Source organism: Aquila chrysaetos, chromosome 17 (genome assembly GCF_900496995.4).
Source record: "Aquila chrysaetos chrysaetos chromosome 17, bAquChr1.4, whole genome shotgun sequence".
Lineage (NCBI taxonomy): Eukaryota > Metazoa > Chordata > Aves > Accipitriformes > Accipitridae > Aquila > Aquila chrysaetos.
This window is the reverse complement of record NC_044020.1, coordinates 1,986,076-2,004,322: the sequence shown is the minus strand read 5'-3', so window position 1 is coordinate 2,004,322 and position 18,247 is coordinate 1,986,076. Positions and strand designations below refer to the sequence as shown.

The following is an 18,247-nucleotide window of genomic DNA, read 5'->3' as shown; positions in this document are numbered from 1 at the left end:
AGCAGGCAACAGGAATTTTCAATAGCATTGTCAAGCTTAACACCAGGGAACCGGCCAGCCAGGGAGGCTGACGGCATCGCCAAGACCCAACACAGCCGCCGGCAGCAAGAGGGCTCGAGCGGACGGACAGCAGCACCGGGGCGGGCTCCACCACCACCGTGTGCCAAATTTCTCCCCTCCTGCTGCCCAAACCGTTAGTTTTATGTTAATACTCTGTTAATACTGACTTATTTCCCCTCTGCTGGCCCAGCATTGGAGGTGTGGAAAGCTTTACCTAAACCAATGCCAGGCAGGAGAGATGACCCTGCATAGAGGGGAGAGACTCGGTGGCCGTGACCGGTGGCTCCTACCTACTCTGGCAGCACCGAGCCAGTCACCGCAGTCCCATACGCCGTATCACGCCCAAGCCCGCGTGAAGCACATCGCAAAATTACATACCCCTTTCCCAAGCCCCGGCAACGCTAGGCGCGCCGTCAGAAAGAAGCGGGGCAACGGGGACGAGGGGCTGCGCAGACCCGATAAAAAATTAGCTTAAAAAGTTAAAATGTCCGATACGCGCTGAAAACAAGCCAGGCTGCGCTAGGACCCACGTGGGATGCTCTTGCCTCGCCACCCCGGTCCTTGGAAGAGTGAAAGCCTCACCCCTTAAACACCAGCTCTTCTCCTCCCCCGAGGGGAGCAGCTCCCTGGGGCGGCTGCTGGCGCATCCCGGGATTTCTACGTATGAAGCAGCGAACCAGACGAATCCCTTCTTGCTGTCGGCCCGGCAGCATCCTCGTCCCACGCAGAAGCCGGGGTTCAGTGCGCCGGCTCCCCGTGCACGCGGAAGCGGTAGATGCAGGTATATTCGGGGTGGCCCCAATTGCTCAGCACCCGGAGCTCCACCAGCTGGTACGTGCCCACAGCATCACCCTTGGGGAGAAGCGGGGGGGAAGGAAAAACCTGAGCCTTTGAGAGCTCTCGAGGGCTCAGAGCCCCCGGGGACCCCATTTCCTTCTTGGGGTCGGGCGTTCCGAGGGCAAAGCTTACTTACCTCCAAGTAAAACGTTTGGATGGGGTCACCGTCGTGGTTGTAGGTGAACTGCCCGAGGAGAAAGCCCTCCTCCTCTCTCTCCTCCTTCAAGCCCTACAGAGGGGCAGGGAGGCAGAAAGGGAGAACCGGGGGCGATCAGAGAGGGAGACCGGAGGCGATGAGCGCACCCAGGGGGGGAAAGAGGGAGACGGAGACGCAAGCGCGCTTGGCCCCTGCTCCTGCTCTTCCAGGCCAAAACGGGCAAATGGGGACAGGGGCCAGTGGGGAAGGATGGGGGGGAAGACCGAGAGAGTTACACCTACTCGATCCCCTCTCTCCCAGTGTCCCCCCAAAGCCCCTCCTGAAGCCCAGTGCTTCCCCCCCCCCCCCCCCAGTGCTTCTTCCTCCTCTTCAGGATAAAACCAACCCCCCCAGAGCACCCCACAGCGTGGTACGGGGCTCGCTAGCCCTCCCCTCCCACGTCCTCCGCCACGGCACCTTCCCACCGTGTCCCCCCGCTCCTCCCTCGGGTCCGGGCGAGGGCACTCACATAGACAGCGAAGTCCTTGGGGGCACTGGGGATGGTCCCCTGGGGCGAGAGGGCTTTTGGGATGTGCTCCAGCGTCACGGCCGTGGGGCGGATAACGCTGGAGAGGCGGATGATGGCAAAGCCCTGGGACCCACGAAACGCCCAGCAGTTCCCGGGGTTGACATCTGGCTACGAGCGTGGGAACAAGACACCAGCAACGTTATCACCATCGGTGCCGCTTTTCTCCCCACCCCAACATCAGCGTGGTCGCTTGCTTGGAGCGACAGCCCAATAAAACCCACCAAGCCCACGCGAGAACCGGCCCACCCGGTCCTCCCCCTCAGTGGGGTCTCGCCCCGAGGGTGCCCACCTGCAGGATGACACGGGGGGACTGCGAGTGGTACCACAGGGGGATGCCGAACAAGCTCAGCAGCGCCGTCCGCGTCTCGTAGGTCTCCGAGCAGCGCGTGTTGATGACGCTGGCCCCTGGCACGAAGAGGGGATGGCAGCAGGTAAGCTGCGCGTCAGCACCCTCTGGTCCCCTCCCCAGGATGGCTGGCTCGTCCCGGGTGGGCGAGAGCCCCCCCCATCACCTACCCGCCGACTCCAGAGCATAGTCAACCATCCCCACGCGGTCCTCGCTGTAGCGCTTCAGGGCCTGGCCCACGATGAGATGCACTTGCTGCGGTGGGAGCAGAAGGCATGAGAGGGGTGAAGGGCCAGGGCGGGTGTCCCGTCCCCAACCCGCCTCGGAGAGGGCACAAGGACCTTCCCACAAAACAGCCGAGGGATGAATCACCGTGGCAAAAACGAGAGGACACGCATTTGGCTGGGAAGCCTCGTTAGAGGTTGCTAAAAATACCCCAGACGAGAGGAGCTGTGCAATGAAGGGGCAAGCGCCCAGGCACGCTGGGCTCACCCATCCCCATCCCAAAAGAGGGGCTGGCCCCAGGGGAGAAGGAGTATCCCTCAGTGCGTACCAGACACAACCTGACAGCCCACCCGTCCTCCCCAGCATTATCTGCTGGCCCCTCCTGCCCCATCACACAGGATCGATGGGAGCTCCCCTCCTCCAGAAAAGGGGGAGCCGGCTGGAGCATCCTTCTGGAGCCAAACCCAGCCCCAGGAGCTGTGACCCTGCAGCACCGCTACGGGTCTAAACTTTATGGCGTGCACACAAAGCTTATGCAGACTGCAGGGACTGCTAATCCCAGCTTGATCCCTCCCTCTGCTACCTCCACAGGGAATTGCCAACAACTCTTTCCAAAGCAAGCAGGCTCATTTTTTCCCTTGGTGTCATTCTGCTGAAATGCTTTGCCCCAAATGACTCGGCGGTGCTGCTGAAGGACAGGGGTAAGCAAGATGCTCAGCCCGTGGAAACCTTGCTGGCACCTGCCCCGCTTTCTCAGTGAAAGACACACGAGCAGAAACGTGGATTTTAAGGCAGCAAGAGCCTCACAGGCGCGTGGATATCGCCACCTGCGACCCCTTCCAGGACAGGGCACGGGCACAGCCCAGGGGAGGCTGGCGGCAGAGAAGGGATGGAAGAGTTTCAGGGATGCTCTTGCCAGGTGGGATGTGAGCCCCGGATCGATGTCCCAGCTGTAAGGGCCGTCTCCACGGCTCTGCCACCTGCCAGGCATGCGTGCCACCCCCCTGCCCTGCACACGCGCCATGGGGGGCAGCCCCCGATCCCACACCCGTGGTCACCATCATGTCCCTGGGGCTCAGGTCAGCACTCACCTCCTCCGTCACCCCTGCGGTCCCCCCTTGCCGCAGGGCCGCTCCGATACCGGCCTGAGCATCCCGTGCCGACAGCCTCCGGTCCTCCAAGACTTTGGCCAGGATCTTGCGCTCCAGGGCCTGGAGCTCCGCTTGCAAATCTTCCCGCTGGAGGATGAGGCCAGCGGCACCGTCCTGGCGGGACTGCGACAGGAACCGACTGACCCACGCCGGGAACTGCGCTTCCACCTGAAAGAGTGGGGACAGAGCTCAGCTCCGGGGCAGGGACCCTCGTGATGAACGGGGTGGGGACCGGGGACTCACATCAGCACGCACGGCCTTCAGCTGCTCCAGCATCCCCTCCACGTGCTTCCCCATCACCTCCTGGTCCGACTTGAGACCCGCCAGCTCCCTCCTCAGCGCTGCCACCTCCTGCTCCAGCTTGCCCACCTCTTGCTGGAAGCTCCCTCGCAGGCCCTCCTGCACAGAGCTGCGCCAAGAGAAAGGCAACAAAACCTTGCGCCGACAGCCCCAGCTCCCCCTCTGCAAACTAGGGGAGGGGGTTCATCCCTCACCGCCTACGCTCAACCCCATCTCCAGCCCCAAAGGGTTTTAATTCCTGTGGCGACGACCTCTTCTACTGCATCCCGTGGGAAAGCATCCCCGGCTCGCCCCTCGGCTGAAGGGCCACGCTCCCCACGGTGATGCAAAATGACGGTGGCGAAGCTCGTTTGCCGCAGTCGCTCTCCAAGCTCTGCTGCCAGCCAGGGCACTTTCTTGCCAACGTACCCGCATATCCATCCCTCCTTTCCCCCCACAAGACTGTACCTCTCAACCAACCTCTCCTTTGCCCAGAGTAAACCAGACCTGGAAACCCCTCCTAAGCCTGGCTGTGGGGATTTTCACCCTGCTATCTGCCTGCCCCCAGAAGAGCTGCAGCTCTGCCCGGGCAGCCGGCGTTACCTCTGCCACTCCGAGTTCAGCTCCAGCAAGCGTGCCTCCATCTCCTGCCAGGAGAAGGGGAAGGGGTGAGACCCACGATGCCGGTGGCGAGGATGTCCTGCCCGGGTACCACCGCACGCCCGTCCTCTTACCTGAGAGGCTTGTGCCATCTTCCCCAGGCGCCCATCTAAATCCCTCTGCACCTGGGCTCGGAAGGCATCCAGCTCGCCCTGCAGGATGAGAAACAAGGGGTGGGGGGGACGTCAGAGCCTGACCCCGTATGCCCCCATCTCCCCCTGCGCCCCCTCGGCACCCCTCACCTGGAGGTGGCTGGTCACATCGGTGCGGAGATGCTCCTTCAGCCCCGCGTCCCGGCGGCTCACCAGCCCCTCCAGCAGTGCCAGGACGTCCCCGGGGGGCGGCTCTCCCTCCGCCGTCACCGCTGCCGCCCCTCGCCGCAGCTCCCACCGCGATACCTCGGCCTCCAGCGCCTCGAAGCGTTTCTCCAAGGCCTGGAAGCGAGCCAGGAGCCGGTGCTCCCCTCGCAGCCCCTGCGGCGGCAAAGGCAGGGCACGGTGCAGCCCCCCGGGGAGTTATGGCCACCCGTGGTGGGGGGGGGGGGGCACCTGCTCCCCAGGGATCCCTGTGAAAGGGGACCCAGGACCCCCCGGTTCCCAGGGTCAGTGGCATCTCATTCATCTGCTGCTTCCCAGGAGAGGGCAGATGCCCTGCGACACCCCGAGAGCGAGATGGCCACAAGCTGGGCGAGCCGTTTCCACCAGCATGGAGCCACCTTCTGTCCCGTCCACCACCTCCCCATCCCCTGGAAGGGCTCCTTCAGCCACGGATCACACCGTCCAGCTCTCCCCGCAAAGCGCCCATCCCACCCGGGCCACCGCCGCACTTTTGCCGAGGCTCACCTGGTCCAGCGCGGTCAGGTCCCCCGCCCCAGGCACATCGGAGGAGGAAAGCTTCCCGGCTCCCCACCACGGGAATGGCGGGAGGTTGAGCGTCGACAGCCCGTATGGGTAGAAGTACCAAGCTCCTGGGCGTGCAGTGGGATGAGACGGTTAAAACGACAGCAGTGGATGTGCAGAGACTCGGCCGTCAGCATCTCCTGGGGTTACCAGGAGGCCCCAGCACAGGGGTGCAGACGCACCAGGGTACCAGAAGCCACGAGAACGGAGCTCGGGGCCATCCCATCCGTTCCCCTGCCCCGGGTACGGCAGCGGGATGCTCTGCACTGTTCCCAAATCTCAAGGCAACAGATCCAGCCAGGCCGACTCACCGTAGGCAGCAGCAGCGAGGAGCAGGAGGAGCAGCAGCAGCAGCAGGGACCTCTTCAGCCACGGGTAGCGCCTGGAGCACGGAAAAGAAAGAGGGGTCTGTAGGACACCACCCACCTTCGCCCACCCCAGCACCCCTCTGGATGGGGGCCAGAGGGAAAGCAAAGCCCAGCCGGGCTTCGGCACAAGACGCCCACCCCGCGCGTGCCGGGCTCCGCGGGGCAGCCCCTCTCCGGGGTCCGGCGGGTTTTCCCCAACGCTTCCCCCATCCCGACGTCCCACCACCACGCTCACCTGGAGAAGGGGATGCCGCCCGAGCGGGGACCCGCGCCGGTGAGGCGGTGCCAGGCAGCTGCCAGCCCGGAGAACAGCCATCCCACGAACCGAACTGCCGGGAGAGAAACCGAGCCTCAGGCGGGGTCCCGGCAGAGATGTCCCCTCCGTCCCCGAGGATGCTCCCGCAGCGGGGATAAAACCCCTCCGCCCGATCAGGGAACAGCACACCCGGCATGTGGGGAGCGGAGATACTGCAGGGAAGAAGGGTGCTGCTGGAAACCCCCCCGCCAGCCCTCCACTCACCCGGGGAGGTGAGCACCTGCCAGAGGAAGGAGCCCACCCGGGAGGCTGCGGTCCTCAGCCCCGACCCGGAGCTACTCTGGCCTGAGTAAAAGTGACCTGGAAAGGAAGAAGCGAGGCGGTAAGTCACCAAACGGAGCCTGCACCCCTGTGCGTCACCCAGGGCGAAGGCTTTGCACGAGGGGTGGTAGGCAGCACCCCGGGCACAGCCAGGTCCCGGGCTGGTCCCCTCGGGGACATCTCCCCCAGCATCCCTGCCGCCGCAGAGAGGCTGGCGCATCCCTACCAGCGTAGTCGTCTTCCGAAGAGTACCCAGACGACGAGGCGTACGTGTCGTACGTCTTGCTCTCCAGCAGCCCGTTGATCTTACTGGACTCGGTGTCCCCTGTGCCTCTTCTCCTCCTGGTGGAGAGCTCCCCACCTGCCCCCAAAACACAGAATCTCCCTGGAAAAAAAACCCCAACCCCGCAGGGGGCAAGCCAGCCAGCCGGCCCGGGGGGGCTGCCCCACCACCCCAGTGCCCAGGGAGGGAGGGCTCACCCCAGTACGTGCTGCTGTCCAGGGCATCGTCCAGTATGGAGCTGCCCAGGGCGGCGAGGCCCCGGCTGCCCCCCAGGTAGGACTCGCTCATCATGGACTCGCTGTAGTAGGAGGTTTGGGTGCTGGGGGCGGGAGACAGGCGCTTCGTGCTGCTCGATTTCCTCCTGATCGTCCTGCCGGGGGTGAGGAGGGGCTCATCAGCCATGCGTGGTTATGGGGTTTGGGGGGCTGGGGGGTCACGATGCACCCACGGGGGAGAAAACGGGGAATTCGCCCCAACCCCTTGGCCGCCATCGCTTCCCTCCGCCGCCTCCCCCACGGCAAGTTTCGGAAGGTGCAACCGCCGCTTTGTGAAAGGCCCTCCCGCTCGTCCCCGGGGCGGCTGCCGGCACCGCTTCCGCTCGCACCGCTGCGGTTTTCCGGCCCGGCACTTGCAGCGCATCTCCCTCCCGCCATCGAGCCGGAGGCGGCTGCGGCCGGGAAGAGGCACGCAGCCCCCCCACCCACCCACCCACCCACCCACGGCACCCGGGCCAGGGTCGAGGTGGGAAAAAGGACACACCGAGGTGCCAGGGACGGCGAGCCCGCGGCTTTTGCTTGGCACAACCAGCGCCAAGGTTGCCGGCGGCCATGACGAAACGCAGCGAGCTCGCCCTCGCGCTCCCCTTCTGCCAGCCGCCCCGCTGCCCCCACCCGGGGAAAGTGCCCGGTCCGCGGTGCTGGCACGGAGCGTCCCGGTCCCGTTTGGGAAGAGGGGGGACCCCCCCGTTCCCCCCCAGCAACTAGGGGGGACCCCCCATTCCCCCCCCAGCAACTAGGGGGGACCCCCCGTTCCCCCCCCAGCAACTAGGGGGGGGGCCACCCCCGTTCCCCCCCCAGCAACTAGGGGGGGACCCCCCCCAGCAACTCACCTGCTGGTGTTCTCCTTGAAGGGGAGCTGCTGCCCCCCCAGCAGGGAGCCGCTGCCGCCGGTCGTGGCATCGTCGTCCCCGGGGTAGTAGCGGGAGGTGACGAGGCGCTGGCTGCGGCGGGACATGGCGGCGACACGGGCTGTCACCCTTCACCTGCGGGGGGGGGGCGGCGAGGAAGGAGTCGGTGGGAGAGCACCCGCCCGGGAAGGGACCCCCCCACCCGGGAAGGGACCCCAGCCCCGCGGCGGGGCTCCCGGCGGAACCCCCCCTCCCGCGCAGGCGGCCGTGGGGTGCCCGGTGCGGCCGGGGGTGCTCCGAGCCCCCCCCCCAGAGGCTTATAAACCTCCTTCCCCTCCCACGGGCCACCCACGCGAGCACACCCCCCCCCCCCCCCCCGGTACAACCCGGCCCACCCGCGAGCCCCCCCCAAACCCCCCCGTTTCCCACGCCAACCCACCGGCGAGTCCCGCAGCGCAGGACGGCAGCCCCCCCGCCCCGTCCGTCCGTCCGTCCGTCCGCCCCCGCCGCCGCTCCGCTCCCTTTTGTTTTGCAGGGGAAGGCGGCACCGGCCCCCGCCCCCCCCGCTCCCTCCCCCCCCCCCCGCCCCGCCCCGCCCCGCCGCACCGCGCGCGCGCGCCCGCCGGGGCCGCCGCCGCCCCCCCCGGCCTGTAAGAGCCGCTGCGCGATCGCCGTCCGTGTTAGCGGTGGGGTCCTTAGCGTCATTGTACCGCTAGTGCCGTTATTACGCTCTTATTTATTTCGTTGTGTTTCATTTCGGTTTATTTTATTTAGCTTTGTTTTATTTATTTATTTATTTAGCTTCATTTTATTTTATTTCATTTTATTTGGTTTCATTTCATTTAGTTTCATTTAGTTTCATTTCATTTCATTTAGTTTCATTTCATTTATTTTATTTATTTTTTTATTTTATTTATTTTTATTTTATTTTGTTTTATTTTATTTTCTTTCATTTTATTCAGTTTCATTTAGTTTCATTTTATTTAGCTTCATTTCATTTTATTTAGTTTCATTTCATTTTATTTTTAATGTTATTTATTTTTATTTTATTTTGTTCTATTTTATTTTTTTTTATTTTATTTATTTTATTTCATCTTATTTAGTTTCATTTCATTTAGTTCCATTTCACTTCATTTCATTTTATTATTATCAGCATCACTTTTTTTTGGGGGGGGACGATGGGGAGGGCCCATCCACACCCCCTGGCTGCCCGCAGGGACCTGGGCACCAAACGCCTCAGCCCTGGCATGGGACCCCCCCCCGCCAAGGGCGGCGGGCGGCCCACACCGCCAGGTCCCCTGGGTGACGCCGGCCCGAACTGGAGGCTGCTCCCCGGCCCCTCTTTGGGTTTTGCCGGGGCGGCCAACGTACCAGCTCCGGTGGGGCGGGAAATACCCGGCACCCCCCCGCGCCAACCGGCACGACGGCACGACCGAACCCGTCCCCGCGGCGTGGGCGGCCTCGCTCGACGCCTTTGTGGCCACGCCGCCGCGACCGGGCGAGCGGGTTCCGCCGCTCCCCGGGGCCCGCGGCTTCGGACGCCCCGTTCCCGTTCCCGTCCCCCTCCCCGCCGCCGGCGGCCGGGCCGGTTCGGCAGCGGGGCGCGAGCCAAACCCGGCTGATCCCGTGGGACCTTGAACGGGCGACGGGCACGGCCGCGGCGTTGTGCAAACCGGCCGCGGAGTTGAGAAAACAGCCGCCCTCCCACGCTCTGGTTACTAAATCCGACGACGCCTCGGAAAAAGATTTGCCGGGGGGGGGCGGCGATGGGGGGGGGGGGTGAACCGGCCGCCTGTGTCTGGACACGGTTGGGGGGGGCCACGTCCGTGGGACACGGGGCGGGAACGGCTCTGCCGGTTTTGGGTATGGTGTTAAAAAGGCATTTGTAGAAAAGGTTACAAAATATGAAGCCAACAGAAGGGGAATAACCTGTTGCAAAACAGCCCCGAAACCTTTTCTTCCCCGTGCCGGGGTTTGAGGACGTGCTGCCGGTGTCGGGGGGGGACGACGGGGGGGTCACACCGCAACAAACCCCGATTCAGAGTCCCCGGCCCCGTTGTGTAACACGGACAGATCCTCTTTGTCTCTTTTTGTTTTTTTCCTCCCTTTCGAGCCCGTTTTTTGTTCCGGCCTAAATCTCCGCCCGGCTTTCCCAGGGCAGCTCCATCTCCTCCTGTGCCAGCCGCCCTTTTTTCCACCCTTTCCTTCGGCTTCCCATCTCCCCACGGATGACCGGCCGGGCCGGAGGCCAGCTCTCCTCCCCCCGTGGCACCTTTATCTCCGACCGTGCCGATGCCAACCCTGTGCCCCGTCCTGGGGACGTCGGCGGTGGCCGTAGCAGTGGCACCTGCCCCGGCTGACGTAACCTCTGCCGCGGATTAACCCCCCCGGGGAGGCTCAGGGGATAAGCTGGGTGCTGAGCTACCGGGCACTAAATAGGGTGCACGGCCCCGGGTCAATCCGTCCCCTCTGAAGAGCCGCTTTTTTGGGTGGGGAGGGAGCTGGCGGCGGTTCTCCCGGGGGATTTGGGGGGGATTGCTGGGGAGGGGGGAAAAATGGGGTTTGGCCCCCCCCCTCCCCGCCTTGCTGCATCCCCGGTGTTGCGACGGAGGCGGCAATGCCGGAGCCGTGGGGGTTGGTTTTTGGGTGGGAGTGGGAAGAGCAGGGCAGGGATAAGCAGCGAGCGGTTGGGTGCCTCAGTTTCCCCACGCGGGCAGCGGGGAGCCTCAGCTCTCTTTTTGGGGGTCATCGGGGCATGAGGGGGACGCGAGGAGCTTGCCAACCGCTTGAGTTTGGCAGGCCTTGCCGGGGAAAGGCAGGAAAAATCCCTACCCTTTCCTAAAAGGCTTTGGAGGGCTGAAGCGACGCGTCCGGGCACGCAAGGACAGGCCAGGGCTGGGAAAACCGCGCTGGTGGGGGAGATCTCAGCCTGCGTGTTCTCCACTAGCCCAACATTTTATTTAAATACCCTCCCCAGTCCCGGCTATCCTTACATCCCGCTTTCCCAGTCCATCGCGCCGCCGAAAGCCGACGCTCCGCAGAGTCCGAACTGCACGCCGGTCCCCGTATCGCCCTCGGCAGCGTGCCAAAACACCCCAGCCCGGCGGGGTACCGAGCCCCCCCCCCCGCCCGCCCCATATCACACCCATGACCCCACATCATCCACCACCACCTCATCCCGGCGAGCCGCCCCGGCCAGGCAGCGTCCCACCGTCGCCAGCACCTTCGCCAGGCGACGGTCCAGCGCCCGCAGGTGGGGCTCGGTCAGGATGGGTGCCAGGGGGTCGGTGGCCAGTGCCTCCCGCAGCAGGTCGCTCAGGCGGTAGGGTTGGGTGGCCAGCAGCTGTAGCCGCAGGTAGGTCGACTTCTTGATGCTGTCGAAGATGAGGAAGGAGAGGTCTCAACGCGGGGAGCCTCTCGCCGGACGGCAGCTCCGGGACGGGCGATGGGAAGCCCTTACCTGCAGCATTGCCGGAGCGGGGCCAGGATGGACGGTTCGTCGCGTGAGTGCGTGCCGAAGCTGGGGGGGGGGGGGGGGAGAAGCCTGCCGGTGGGTGTCGGGGTGGTGTCGCCCCACGTGGGGCACGTTTCGGCAAGACCCGTGGTCTCCCCCTCACCCCTTTGCTGGGATCGCTTCCCCCCACACCCACCCCGCTTTACCCACGGCCGTTGTCCAGGTGGAGCAGGAAAGTGTCGTTCCCAAATTTCTCGAAGGTCTCGTAGTGGTGCCGGTCCATGTTGCCTGCGGCGGGGCAATAAATTTGCCATCGGGTGGTGGGTCGGGAGGTGGGAGCAGGGACATGGAGCACCCTCCCGGTGCGAGACCGAAACCCAGAGGCTGGGGAGAAGGGCTGGGGCCACCTGTAAGGTGTCCATTTGGTGGCCATGGCCGTGGCGGGGGGGGGACCCGAGCAGAGCCCCCGGGGCCTCCAGGCCCCTTCTCATCCCGGCAGCCTCATGGAGGGACAACAGCGGCAAATGGAGCAGAAGTAATGGCAAAGGCACGGCTGGGCGGCCGGGGACGAGGAGATGGGAAGCTCTCCAAGTCAGATATGGTGGCGGGGGGGGGGACGACAGCGCAGGGAGGAAGGAGCAGCCCCGGGGACGGGAGAGGCGGCATGGGCCCTGGGAAGCGTCACGGCCGGCCCCGGCTCCCCGGGAGCTGCACGTGGGAGCTTGCCGGCAAGCGCTTCCCGCGCCCGGGGTGTTCAGCTGGGATCTCCTCCCTGGCATCTCTCGTCCTTCGGCTTCTGCCTGGGATGCGCCCTAACAGCACAGCCCTTTGCTCTCGTTTTTGGGTAAGAGCTCGGCTCTCTGCAGCTTGAGCAACGGTTTGGCCAACAAACCTGGCAGGGCGCCGTGCCGCGGGACGCGGAGCCGTTTGGGTTTCCCGGTCCCGAGGGACCCCCGCGGCCCCCCGCGCCGGCACGGCGGGGCTCACCCATGAGGAAATCGAGGACCGTCATGTCGATGAGGTCGAGGAGGCGATGGCCCCTGTCGTAGGGCGGCGTGTCTCGCACCTGAGCGCAGTAGTTGGGGTTCAGCTCCCACCTGCGAGCAGAGGTCGGGGTGGGGGGGGGACGGGACGCCGGGGCCATGAGAGCGGCTGTGGGGGGGGGGGCCCCCTCCCATCCCACAGCTCTGCTGCCCCACGCCCCCCAGCCCCGTGCCCCCGGCTCACTCAGCCTTCTTGCTCTTGTGGTAGGAGCGACGCCAAGGGCTGCGCCAGGAACGGCGCTTGGCCAAAGTCTTGTCGGGCAGCAGGGCGGCCACGGAGCCCTCCAGCCGGTCCGGCTTGCCGCAGAGGGCGTGCTCGGTGGAGCAGTAGTAGGAGCACTCCCCGTAGAAGCAGACGTTGCCCGCTGGCCGTGGGGACAAAGCAAAGGTTGACGAAGAGCGGGGACGCAACGGGCTTGCTGCCCCCATGCAGGGTGAGGCCATGCTACCACCCCACCCCGGGTGAGGATGCTCCATGCGCCGTGGCCACGTGCCACCAGCAAAGCAATGGCAAGGAAGGCCTTGAGGAGCAGAGCCCCTTGGGAGCTGGAGCTGTCCCCAAAGGGACGGTTTGCCCCGGTGCAAGGGGGAACCAGGGCAGGAGCAGCCGGCTCCACGTGAGTTCCGTGTTGGTGGCTGCCGGAGAGGATGGACGGGATGAAAGCTCACCTGGGGAGATGAAGAAAGTCTTGGCCAGTTTCTTGTCGGTGGTGATGTCACGAATCTCCTTCGTTATATTGACCAAACGGCCAGAAACTGGGGGGATTCGCCGGAAATCCAGGATCCTGAAACACAGAACCTGGAACCATTTTCTTGCTGACCCCGGCTGGTTTTCACAGCAAGTTATTAAAACCGCTGCGAGACGCAGGTATCGCTTGCAACGGGGAGGAAGAGGTGGGATGAAGGAGCACTTTCTCTGCCGCGTTGCTGTCACGAGAGGGCAGAGTTGGATGCAAAGCTTGCGCTCACCTGTCCAGGTGGAAGGCTGCGATCTCCGCGTTGTGCCGCTCAAAGTCCGAGAAGTAGAAGAAGTCAACGGGGGTCTCCTGGTCCCGGGTCTGCCTGGGAGGAGAGGCGAGGGTTGGGGGTGATGGCCATGGATGGGGTCACCCCAAGCGTGGGCTTGGCTCCAAACCACCCCTCACCTCGTGTCCCCGGTGCCACTGGAGACACAGCCAGACCCGGTCTCCTCCAGTTGCTCCCCGCTGGGTGGCGTGGCCCCAAACCCCCAGCCAGGCCGCCACGCACCCCCTGCTCCCAACCCAAGGGCTGGGAAGTCTTCATGGACTGGAGGGTCCTGGATGGTCCTCAGGGACCATCTTCTTCTTTCCACCACTGGAGGTCACTACCCCATCACAAGCTGCGCCCAGCCTGCCGCAAGCACCATCAAGGAAGGCGAGGGGAAGGGGACCACCCCGCTCGCCAAAATTTTGGGGGGGGGGGGGGTGCTGAAGCGAGGCAGCGCATGAAGCATTTCTCCATCTCTCCCTCCGTGATCTCCTCCAGCCGCTCCTCACCACCTAATGGGACCGTGCGGGTGGGCTATGGGGTTGTCCCCCCGGCTCTACTCACTTCATGGGCTTGAAGAGGGCCTGCCCGTAATTCGGGAACGTCATGATGAGCTTGAGCTGGGTCCCGCCGGACTTCTGGACTGAAAGGGGGCACAGGGGGATGAGGGAGGCGGGCAGCAGGCAGCGGGGCAGGGGTGCGGGCAGGGGTGCGGGCAGGGAGGTGGTACCCGAGCTGACGATCCTCTGCGTGGCCAAGTCCCGGAGGAGGGTGGGCATCAGGGGGTCCCGGCGGGGGTACAGCTCGTAGCGGTTGATGCCGACGTGGAATTTGAGCCAGGTAGGGTAGGTGTCGTAGGCCGTCTTCCCTGTCGGGAGGAGCGTCTCGGCTTTACTGCTGCTGACCCTGCAGCCCGACAGCCACCGCCACCCCAACAACAATGACAGCGTTTAGTTGGGACGGGACGGATCCGGTGTCCCCAGGCCCTTCCTGGGAGCCGGCGCATGGTGGGTGAGGTGGGGGCAAAGCCCAGCGCAAGCCCTGGATGGTGGCAAAACGCTCTGCCCCGTGCACCCTCCTTGGGGCTCCTGGCACTTGGGCAGATCCCACCCGTGGCTGGTGACCGGGAAGACCGGCCAGCACAGCCGGAGGGGGCTCACTGTCTTCCCCCGCATCCCCCGCGGAAAATCCCTGGGCTGATCCTGCTCCTCTCATCCGTGCCTTTATTTCCCTGTCGGAGCAGCTCGTCTCACTTTTTTTCCCCAAGGGATTAGCTCCTGGGAATACAGCCGGCTACGGCCGCCCCCCCCATGCTCGCTGAGGACACACACGCATCTGTAAAACAGGGGTGGAGGAGCTGGGGCTTCCCAGCCATCCCCAGCGCCGACCTGAACTCTCGCCCTCAAAGTCCAGTTCCCCTTGGATGGGTTTATCACCCACCCCTGGTTTCCCCAGGGAGATAAGTTTGGGTAAGCACTATCCCTGTCTCTGTGCCTCTTGCAAATCTGCAGTTTGCTGGCATTCAAGGGGGGCTCCTGGGGCTATCTGCCCCCGCTTCTGCACCAGCACCCACCTGCACTGCAATGGGCCAGTCTGGTCCAGGGCATCTATAACCCAAATTCACGTCTCTCTCTCTCTAGGAAAATGCAGACTGTGCCCCAATTTCATCAAACCAGACCCATCTCCCATGGTTATCTGTAGGTGAGGTGGTCCTCAGAGACAAGGCAAATGCCCATTTGCGGAAACCAGCTCTTAAACCAGCTTTTATTCTCTCCCAATTTTAGCAGCCACCACGTTTGGAAGGTGTGCTTTCCATAAGGAAGCTGCTACGTGTTATTGACGCTAAAGCTTTTAATATCTTCCCTCCTAATTAGAGGTTAGTAGTCCAGTGATAAAAATAGGCAGCCGTCAGCGGTGAGCTCACCATACGGCAAGCCTAAAGAGGTCAGGCGATGTCCTGCGAAATGCAGGACGGGAACGGTCTCACGGTGAAAGGTAACCTACATTGCGGGCTTGGCATCTCCAACATGTCAGAAGAGGGAGATAAAACCGGTTAGAAATCTGGAGTGGGGACTTCCTCAAATATATAGAGAGAGACCAAAGGCTAGAGTCTGCATTGGGGAAGAAAAGGAGACGAGCAGATGACCTAAAAGATACCCTACATAATACTATGAATAATTCAAGAGTCTCCTTTGGCGTCAGCGTGCGCTACAGGCTCCCGGGTAGCAGCCCAGAAATTCAGAGCTAAGAGAGGACTTGAGGCACAAGAAGAGCGTGCTCAGCAACTGGGGCCCCACCAGGATGGGATGCTGGTTTACACAAGGAAACGATGGGTATTCTCCCCGCCGCTTGTCCCCTCGAACCCACGTATCCCCCAAAAACACGCCGGGCCTGAGCTCGCTCCTCACCATTCGTCACTGCCGCTGCTGCGCAGGCTGAATTTCTCCATGGGGTTGACGACAAACAGCTTGTCCTTCTCTGTCACCTCCGGCATGGGGATGTTGTAAAGAGGATGCTCGAAGAGCGCTGCCAGCTTTGATCCCTCGGTCCGCCCCGCATTCCCCTCTCCGCGCTGGTGCCGGTCCCCCGGCTTTCCATCCCTTGCTTGCGGCCTCGCTCCTTGCAGCTGGGAGCCTTTCTCCAAGGAGCCATTGCTGCCGCTGAAATCCTGAAGGATTCGCAGGCTCAGCTTTTTGGGGCCAGCCAGCACGGGGTTGCCTGAAGGGACGCCCGAGGCTTTCGGTGCTTTTGCATCGCAGCCGCAGGGCCCGCGGGCTGCGGGGAGAGCCAAATCCATCGCCAGGTGTACCAGGAGGGCCAAGAGCACGAGGAAGAGGAGGCTGACTTTAAATTTCCTTTGGAAAAGCGTTTGCAGCCGGCGCCGCATCCTTCCTCACCCGAGATGCTCAGCAAGGGGTGGGCACCCACCCGGGGCTAAAAGAGAGTCCGTGCGACCGCAGCCTCTATGCAAAAATAGGAGCGAGGCGTCCCGGATTTAGAGCATCGCAGAAAAAGAGCAACCGGTGCGAGGGCAGAGTCGTAGGAAAGATCTGTCACCGCGGCACCTCGCGGGGTGATGCCGCCGGGCCGGCAGCGGGACGGGGCGGGAGGTTTCGGCGGGGTTTATCAGCGCTGATAAGGGGTGAGTTGGTACCGCCAAGGTTAGCGTGAACGGGGCAAGTTCCAAATCAATAGCCGCAAGGCTGGCTCGGGGACAGCGATGGCTGCAGATAACCCCCTGCACAGTCCCGTCCCTCCGTGCCATCACCCGCGCGGGGCTGCAGAACATTTCTTGGTATACAGGGCATTAAAGCGGTTCTGCCCTTCTGCAGCACCCACCCTGCCCAGCACTACGCACCCCCATTCCCCGTGTCCATCATATCCACACACTTGTAATCCAGGAGAGTTTTTCTCCTGCTGCTCAGCCACAGCAGTTTTATCACCCTCCCCAACCTATTCAAAATCACTTGTACTCAACCCCCCTTTCAAAAACCACTCAAATTAGGTAAAATGCAGGGGATGCGGGTATCAGCATCGCTGGGAAGGGAAAAGCTGGGCTGGCAGTGTTAAGGAAGGGCTGCCAGGCAGGTGAGGTTCACGGGCAGGGATGCTCCCAGGGCCTCTGAAGCAGGCAGGGGAGGCAGGCGGGCAGGAGCGGGGACGCTGCCTCTGGCATCAGGAGAGAGGGGCAGCGGGACGCATCGAGCGCTGGGGAGGACTGGCAGCTTGCGGAAGGGAAGGGCAGCCCATTTTTACAAGAAATTCACTTTTCCAGTGACACCCAGGGACACGGAGCTGTGTTGGTGACTCGTAGGGAGGGAGCTTTGGATTTGTTAAGGGACGGAGAAGCACGGGATCACCCGCAACAAGCCTGGGGGCTTGGGTACAGAGCCCAGAGCGATGTTTTTCCTCTTTTCGATTTCCCAAAGGACGAAGAGGGCACGTGAAATCCCGTACATCACACAGTCCTTCCTCACTGCATGATGTACCAGCAGCCAGCTTGGACATCCTCGCTCCAAGCCAGGGAGGGTACGACGAGCGGCGAGCAGGAGGGGGTACGCTGGAGACCCCCTCCCTCTTCTGCTGCCATCCCTGCGCTACCCTCTTGCTCGCGCTGCCCTCTCCGCACCGTCCCATGCCGGCTCCGTCCGTGTCGGGCTCGGCCCCCCTCCCAGCCGGTGCGGCGAGAACGCGGTGTTCCCGGTGTTCTCGGCTCGTCGTGTCCCACGGCGCGACAGTTGCCTGGAAACCGCCTCCGGCTGACACCATCAGCCGCCCCAGATTCAGCCAGCCCCGCGTTCCCTTCCCCGTGTCTTGCGCTAACAAGATGGCCGATGGGAGCCGGGGCGAAGGGGAGGAGGAGGAGGAGGAGGAGGAGGAGAGCTTTCCAAGCCGGCTGGCGAGCTCGAAGCCCTGCAGAAGGAGTCGGGCGGAGGGGAGCAGATGGCTTCCCCAGGGAAGGGAACACGGCGTCTTGCTCCAGGAGGTTTGCTGGATCCAGTCCGGACGTACGGTTTGGAAAGAAGGCACCTAGGAGGGGCTGTAGCTGGAACACGGGATCGTTAGGTCATTGCTTAGCAAAAAAAAAAAAAAAAAAAACAAACCACCAACAAAAACCATGTGCTAACCGCTTGCATCAAAGGAGCTGGGCTCGGCTCCCAAAGCAGGGCCACAGATTTCTTTATTCCAGAGCCAGCCCTGGGAGACTGAGGGGAGAATGAGACCCCCCCTCTTCTTCCAGTGCTCCAAACCAGCTCCAAACTGGACTGAGGGGATAGAGACCTCCCTCCCAAGCCCTAGAGCCAGACGGGGACAGGGACCCTATGGGCTGAAGCCACCCTACTGACCAAGGGTCCCATCCCCGGGCTAGGGGATCTATCTTGCAATCCTACCCCCGGCCCCGATTTAGCATCCCGTCAGAAAGTGGAGGCAGGGGGATTAGCTGGGGCGCTTGCCACCCTTAGCACTTCAATGCCGGCATTAAATATTAACCGAAAGATTTTTCAGCGAGTCAGACACGAGCCCGCAGCAACGGGGAAGAGCCGGAGAGCTTCAAAGCCTGCCCCAGTCGCCTGACAGCATGTCGACGTACCTTGTTGCCATGACATCATCGCGGGGAAGCGGTTGAGTTCGCACCTCTTTCTTCCCATCTCCCCCCTCCTCCAGCTCTTCCTCCATCTTCCCAGCGCCTTCCACACTTCCCAGC

General features: G+C 63.2%; 2 protein-coding genes across 6 annotated transcripts; both read right to left on the bottom strand.

Annotated features, from left to right (window-relative positions):
• On the bottom strand, positions 1–8,096 carry SUN2 (Sad1 and UNC84 domain containing 2). 3 transcript variants are annotated; one of them, XR_003927101.2, is made up of 18 exons: positions 7,976–8,096; positions 7,519–7,671; positions 6,608–6,780; positions 6,354–6,488; positions 6,071–6,166; positions 5,786–5,879; positions 5,494–5,564; positions 5,126–5,250; positions 4,526–4,756; positions 4,358–4,435; positions 4,227–4,270; positions 3,588–3,753; positions 3,285–3,512; positions 2,139–2,223; positions 1,912–2,027; positions 1,563–1,726; positions 1,034–1,126; positions 1–912 (listed from the first exon to the last, which is right to left on the bottom strand). XR_003927101.2 is itself a non-coding variant. In XM_030040349.2 (18 exons), the coding sequence occupies exons 2-18, from the start codon at positions 7,641–7,643 to the stop codon at positions 799–801; spliced, it is 2,142 nt and encodes a 713-aa protein (XP_029896209.1). In that variant the 5' UTR covers positions 7,644–7,671; positions 7,976–8,096; the 3' UTR covers positions 1–798. The 3 variants fall into 3 exon arrangements, 1 of the variants encoding a protein (XP_029896209.1); XM_030040349.2 differs by having other exon boundaries at positions 1,563–1,730; XR_003927102.2 differs by lacking the exons at positions 1–912; positions 1,034–1,126 and adding an exon at positions 1,149–1,251.
• A 2,235-nt stretch (positions 8,097–10,331) lies between these two features.
• On the bottom strand, positions 10,332–18,247 carry LOC115352669 (extracellular serine/threonine protein kinase FAM20C-like). Of its 3 annotated transcripts, none has more exons than XM_030041199.2 (11): positions 18,134–18,247; positions 15,450–17,587; positions 13,772–13,947; positions 13,606–13,684; positions 13,003–13,095; positions 12,703–12,818; positions 12,218–12,398; positions 11,978–12,087; positions 11,200–11,278; positions 10,997–11,059; positions 10,332–10,910 (listed from the first exon to the last, which is right to left on the bottom strand). In XM_030041199.2, the coding sequence occupies exons 2-11, from the start codon at positions 15,926–15,928 to the stop codon at positions 10,676–10,678; spliced, it is 1,611 nt and encodes a 536-aa protein (XP_029897059.1). In that variant the 5' UTR covers positions 15,929–17,587; positions 18,134–18,247; the 3' UTR covers positions 10,332–10,675. The 3 variants fall into 3 exon arrangements, with proteins under 3 accessions (XP_029897059.1, XP_029897060.1, XP_029897058.1); XM_030041198.2 differs by having other exon boundaries at positions 10,333–10,910; positions 10,997–11,056; positions 11,197–11,278; XM_030041200.2 differs by lacking the exon at positions 13,606–13,684 and having other exon boundaries at positions 10,997–11,056; positions 11,197–11,278; positions 13,772–13,909.

Coding starts and splice junctions, on each gene's coding strand:
- SUN2 (XM_030040349.2), bottom strand. CDS start 7,643: ATGTCCCGCCGCAGCCAGCGCCTCGTCACCTCCCGCTACTACCCCGGG. Junction 5,880..6,070: donor GCAGGTGCTCACCTCCCCGG/GTGAGTGGAGGG, acceptor CTCTCCCGGCAG/TTCGGTTCGTGGGATGGCTG. Junction 4,757..5,125: donor ACCTGACCGCGCTGGACCAG/GTGAGCCTCGGC, acceptor TTGCCGCCGCAG/GGGCTGCGAGGGGAGCACCG.
- LOC115352669 (XM_030041199.2), bottom strand. CDS start 15,928: ATGCGGCGCCGGCTGCAAACGCTTTTCCAAAGGAAATTTAAAGTCAGC. Junction 13,685..13,771: donor GCAGAGGATCGTCAGCTCGG/GTACCACCTCCC, acceptor GCCCCCTTTCAG/TCCAGAAGTCCGGCGGGACC. Junction 13,096..13,605: donor GCCCTCTTCAAGCCCATGAA/GTGAGTAGAGCC, acceptor CTCTCCTCCCAG/GCAGACCCGGGACCAGGAGA.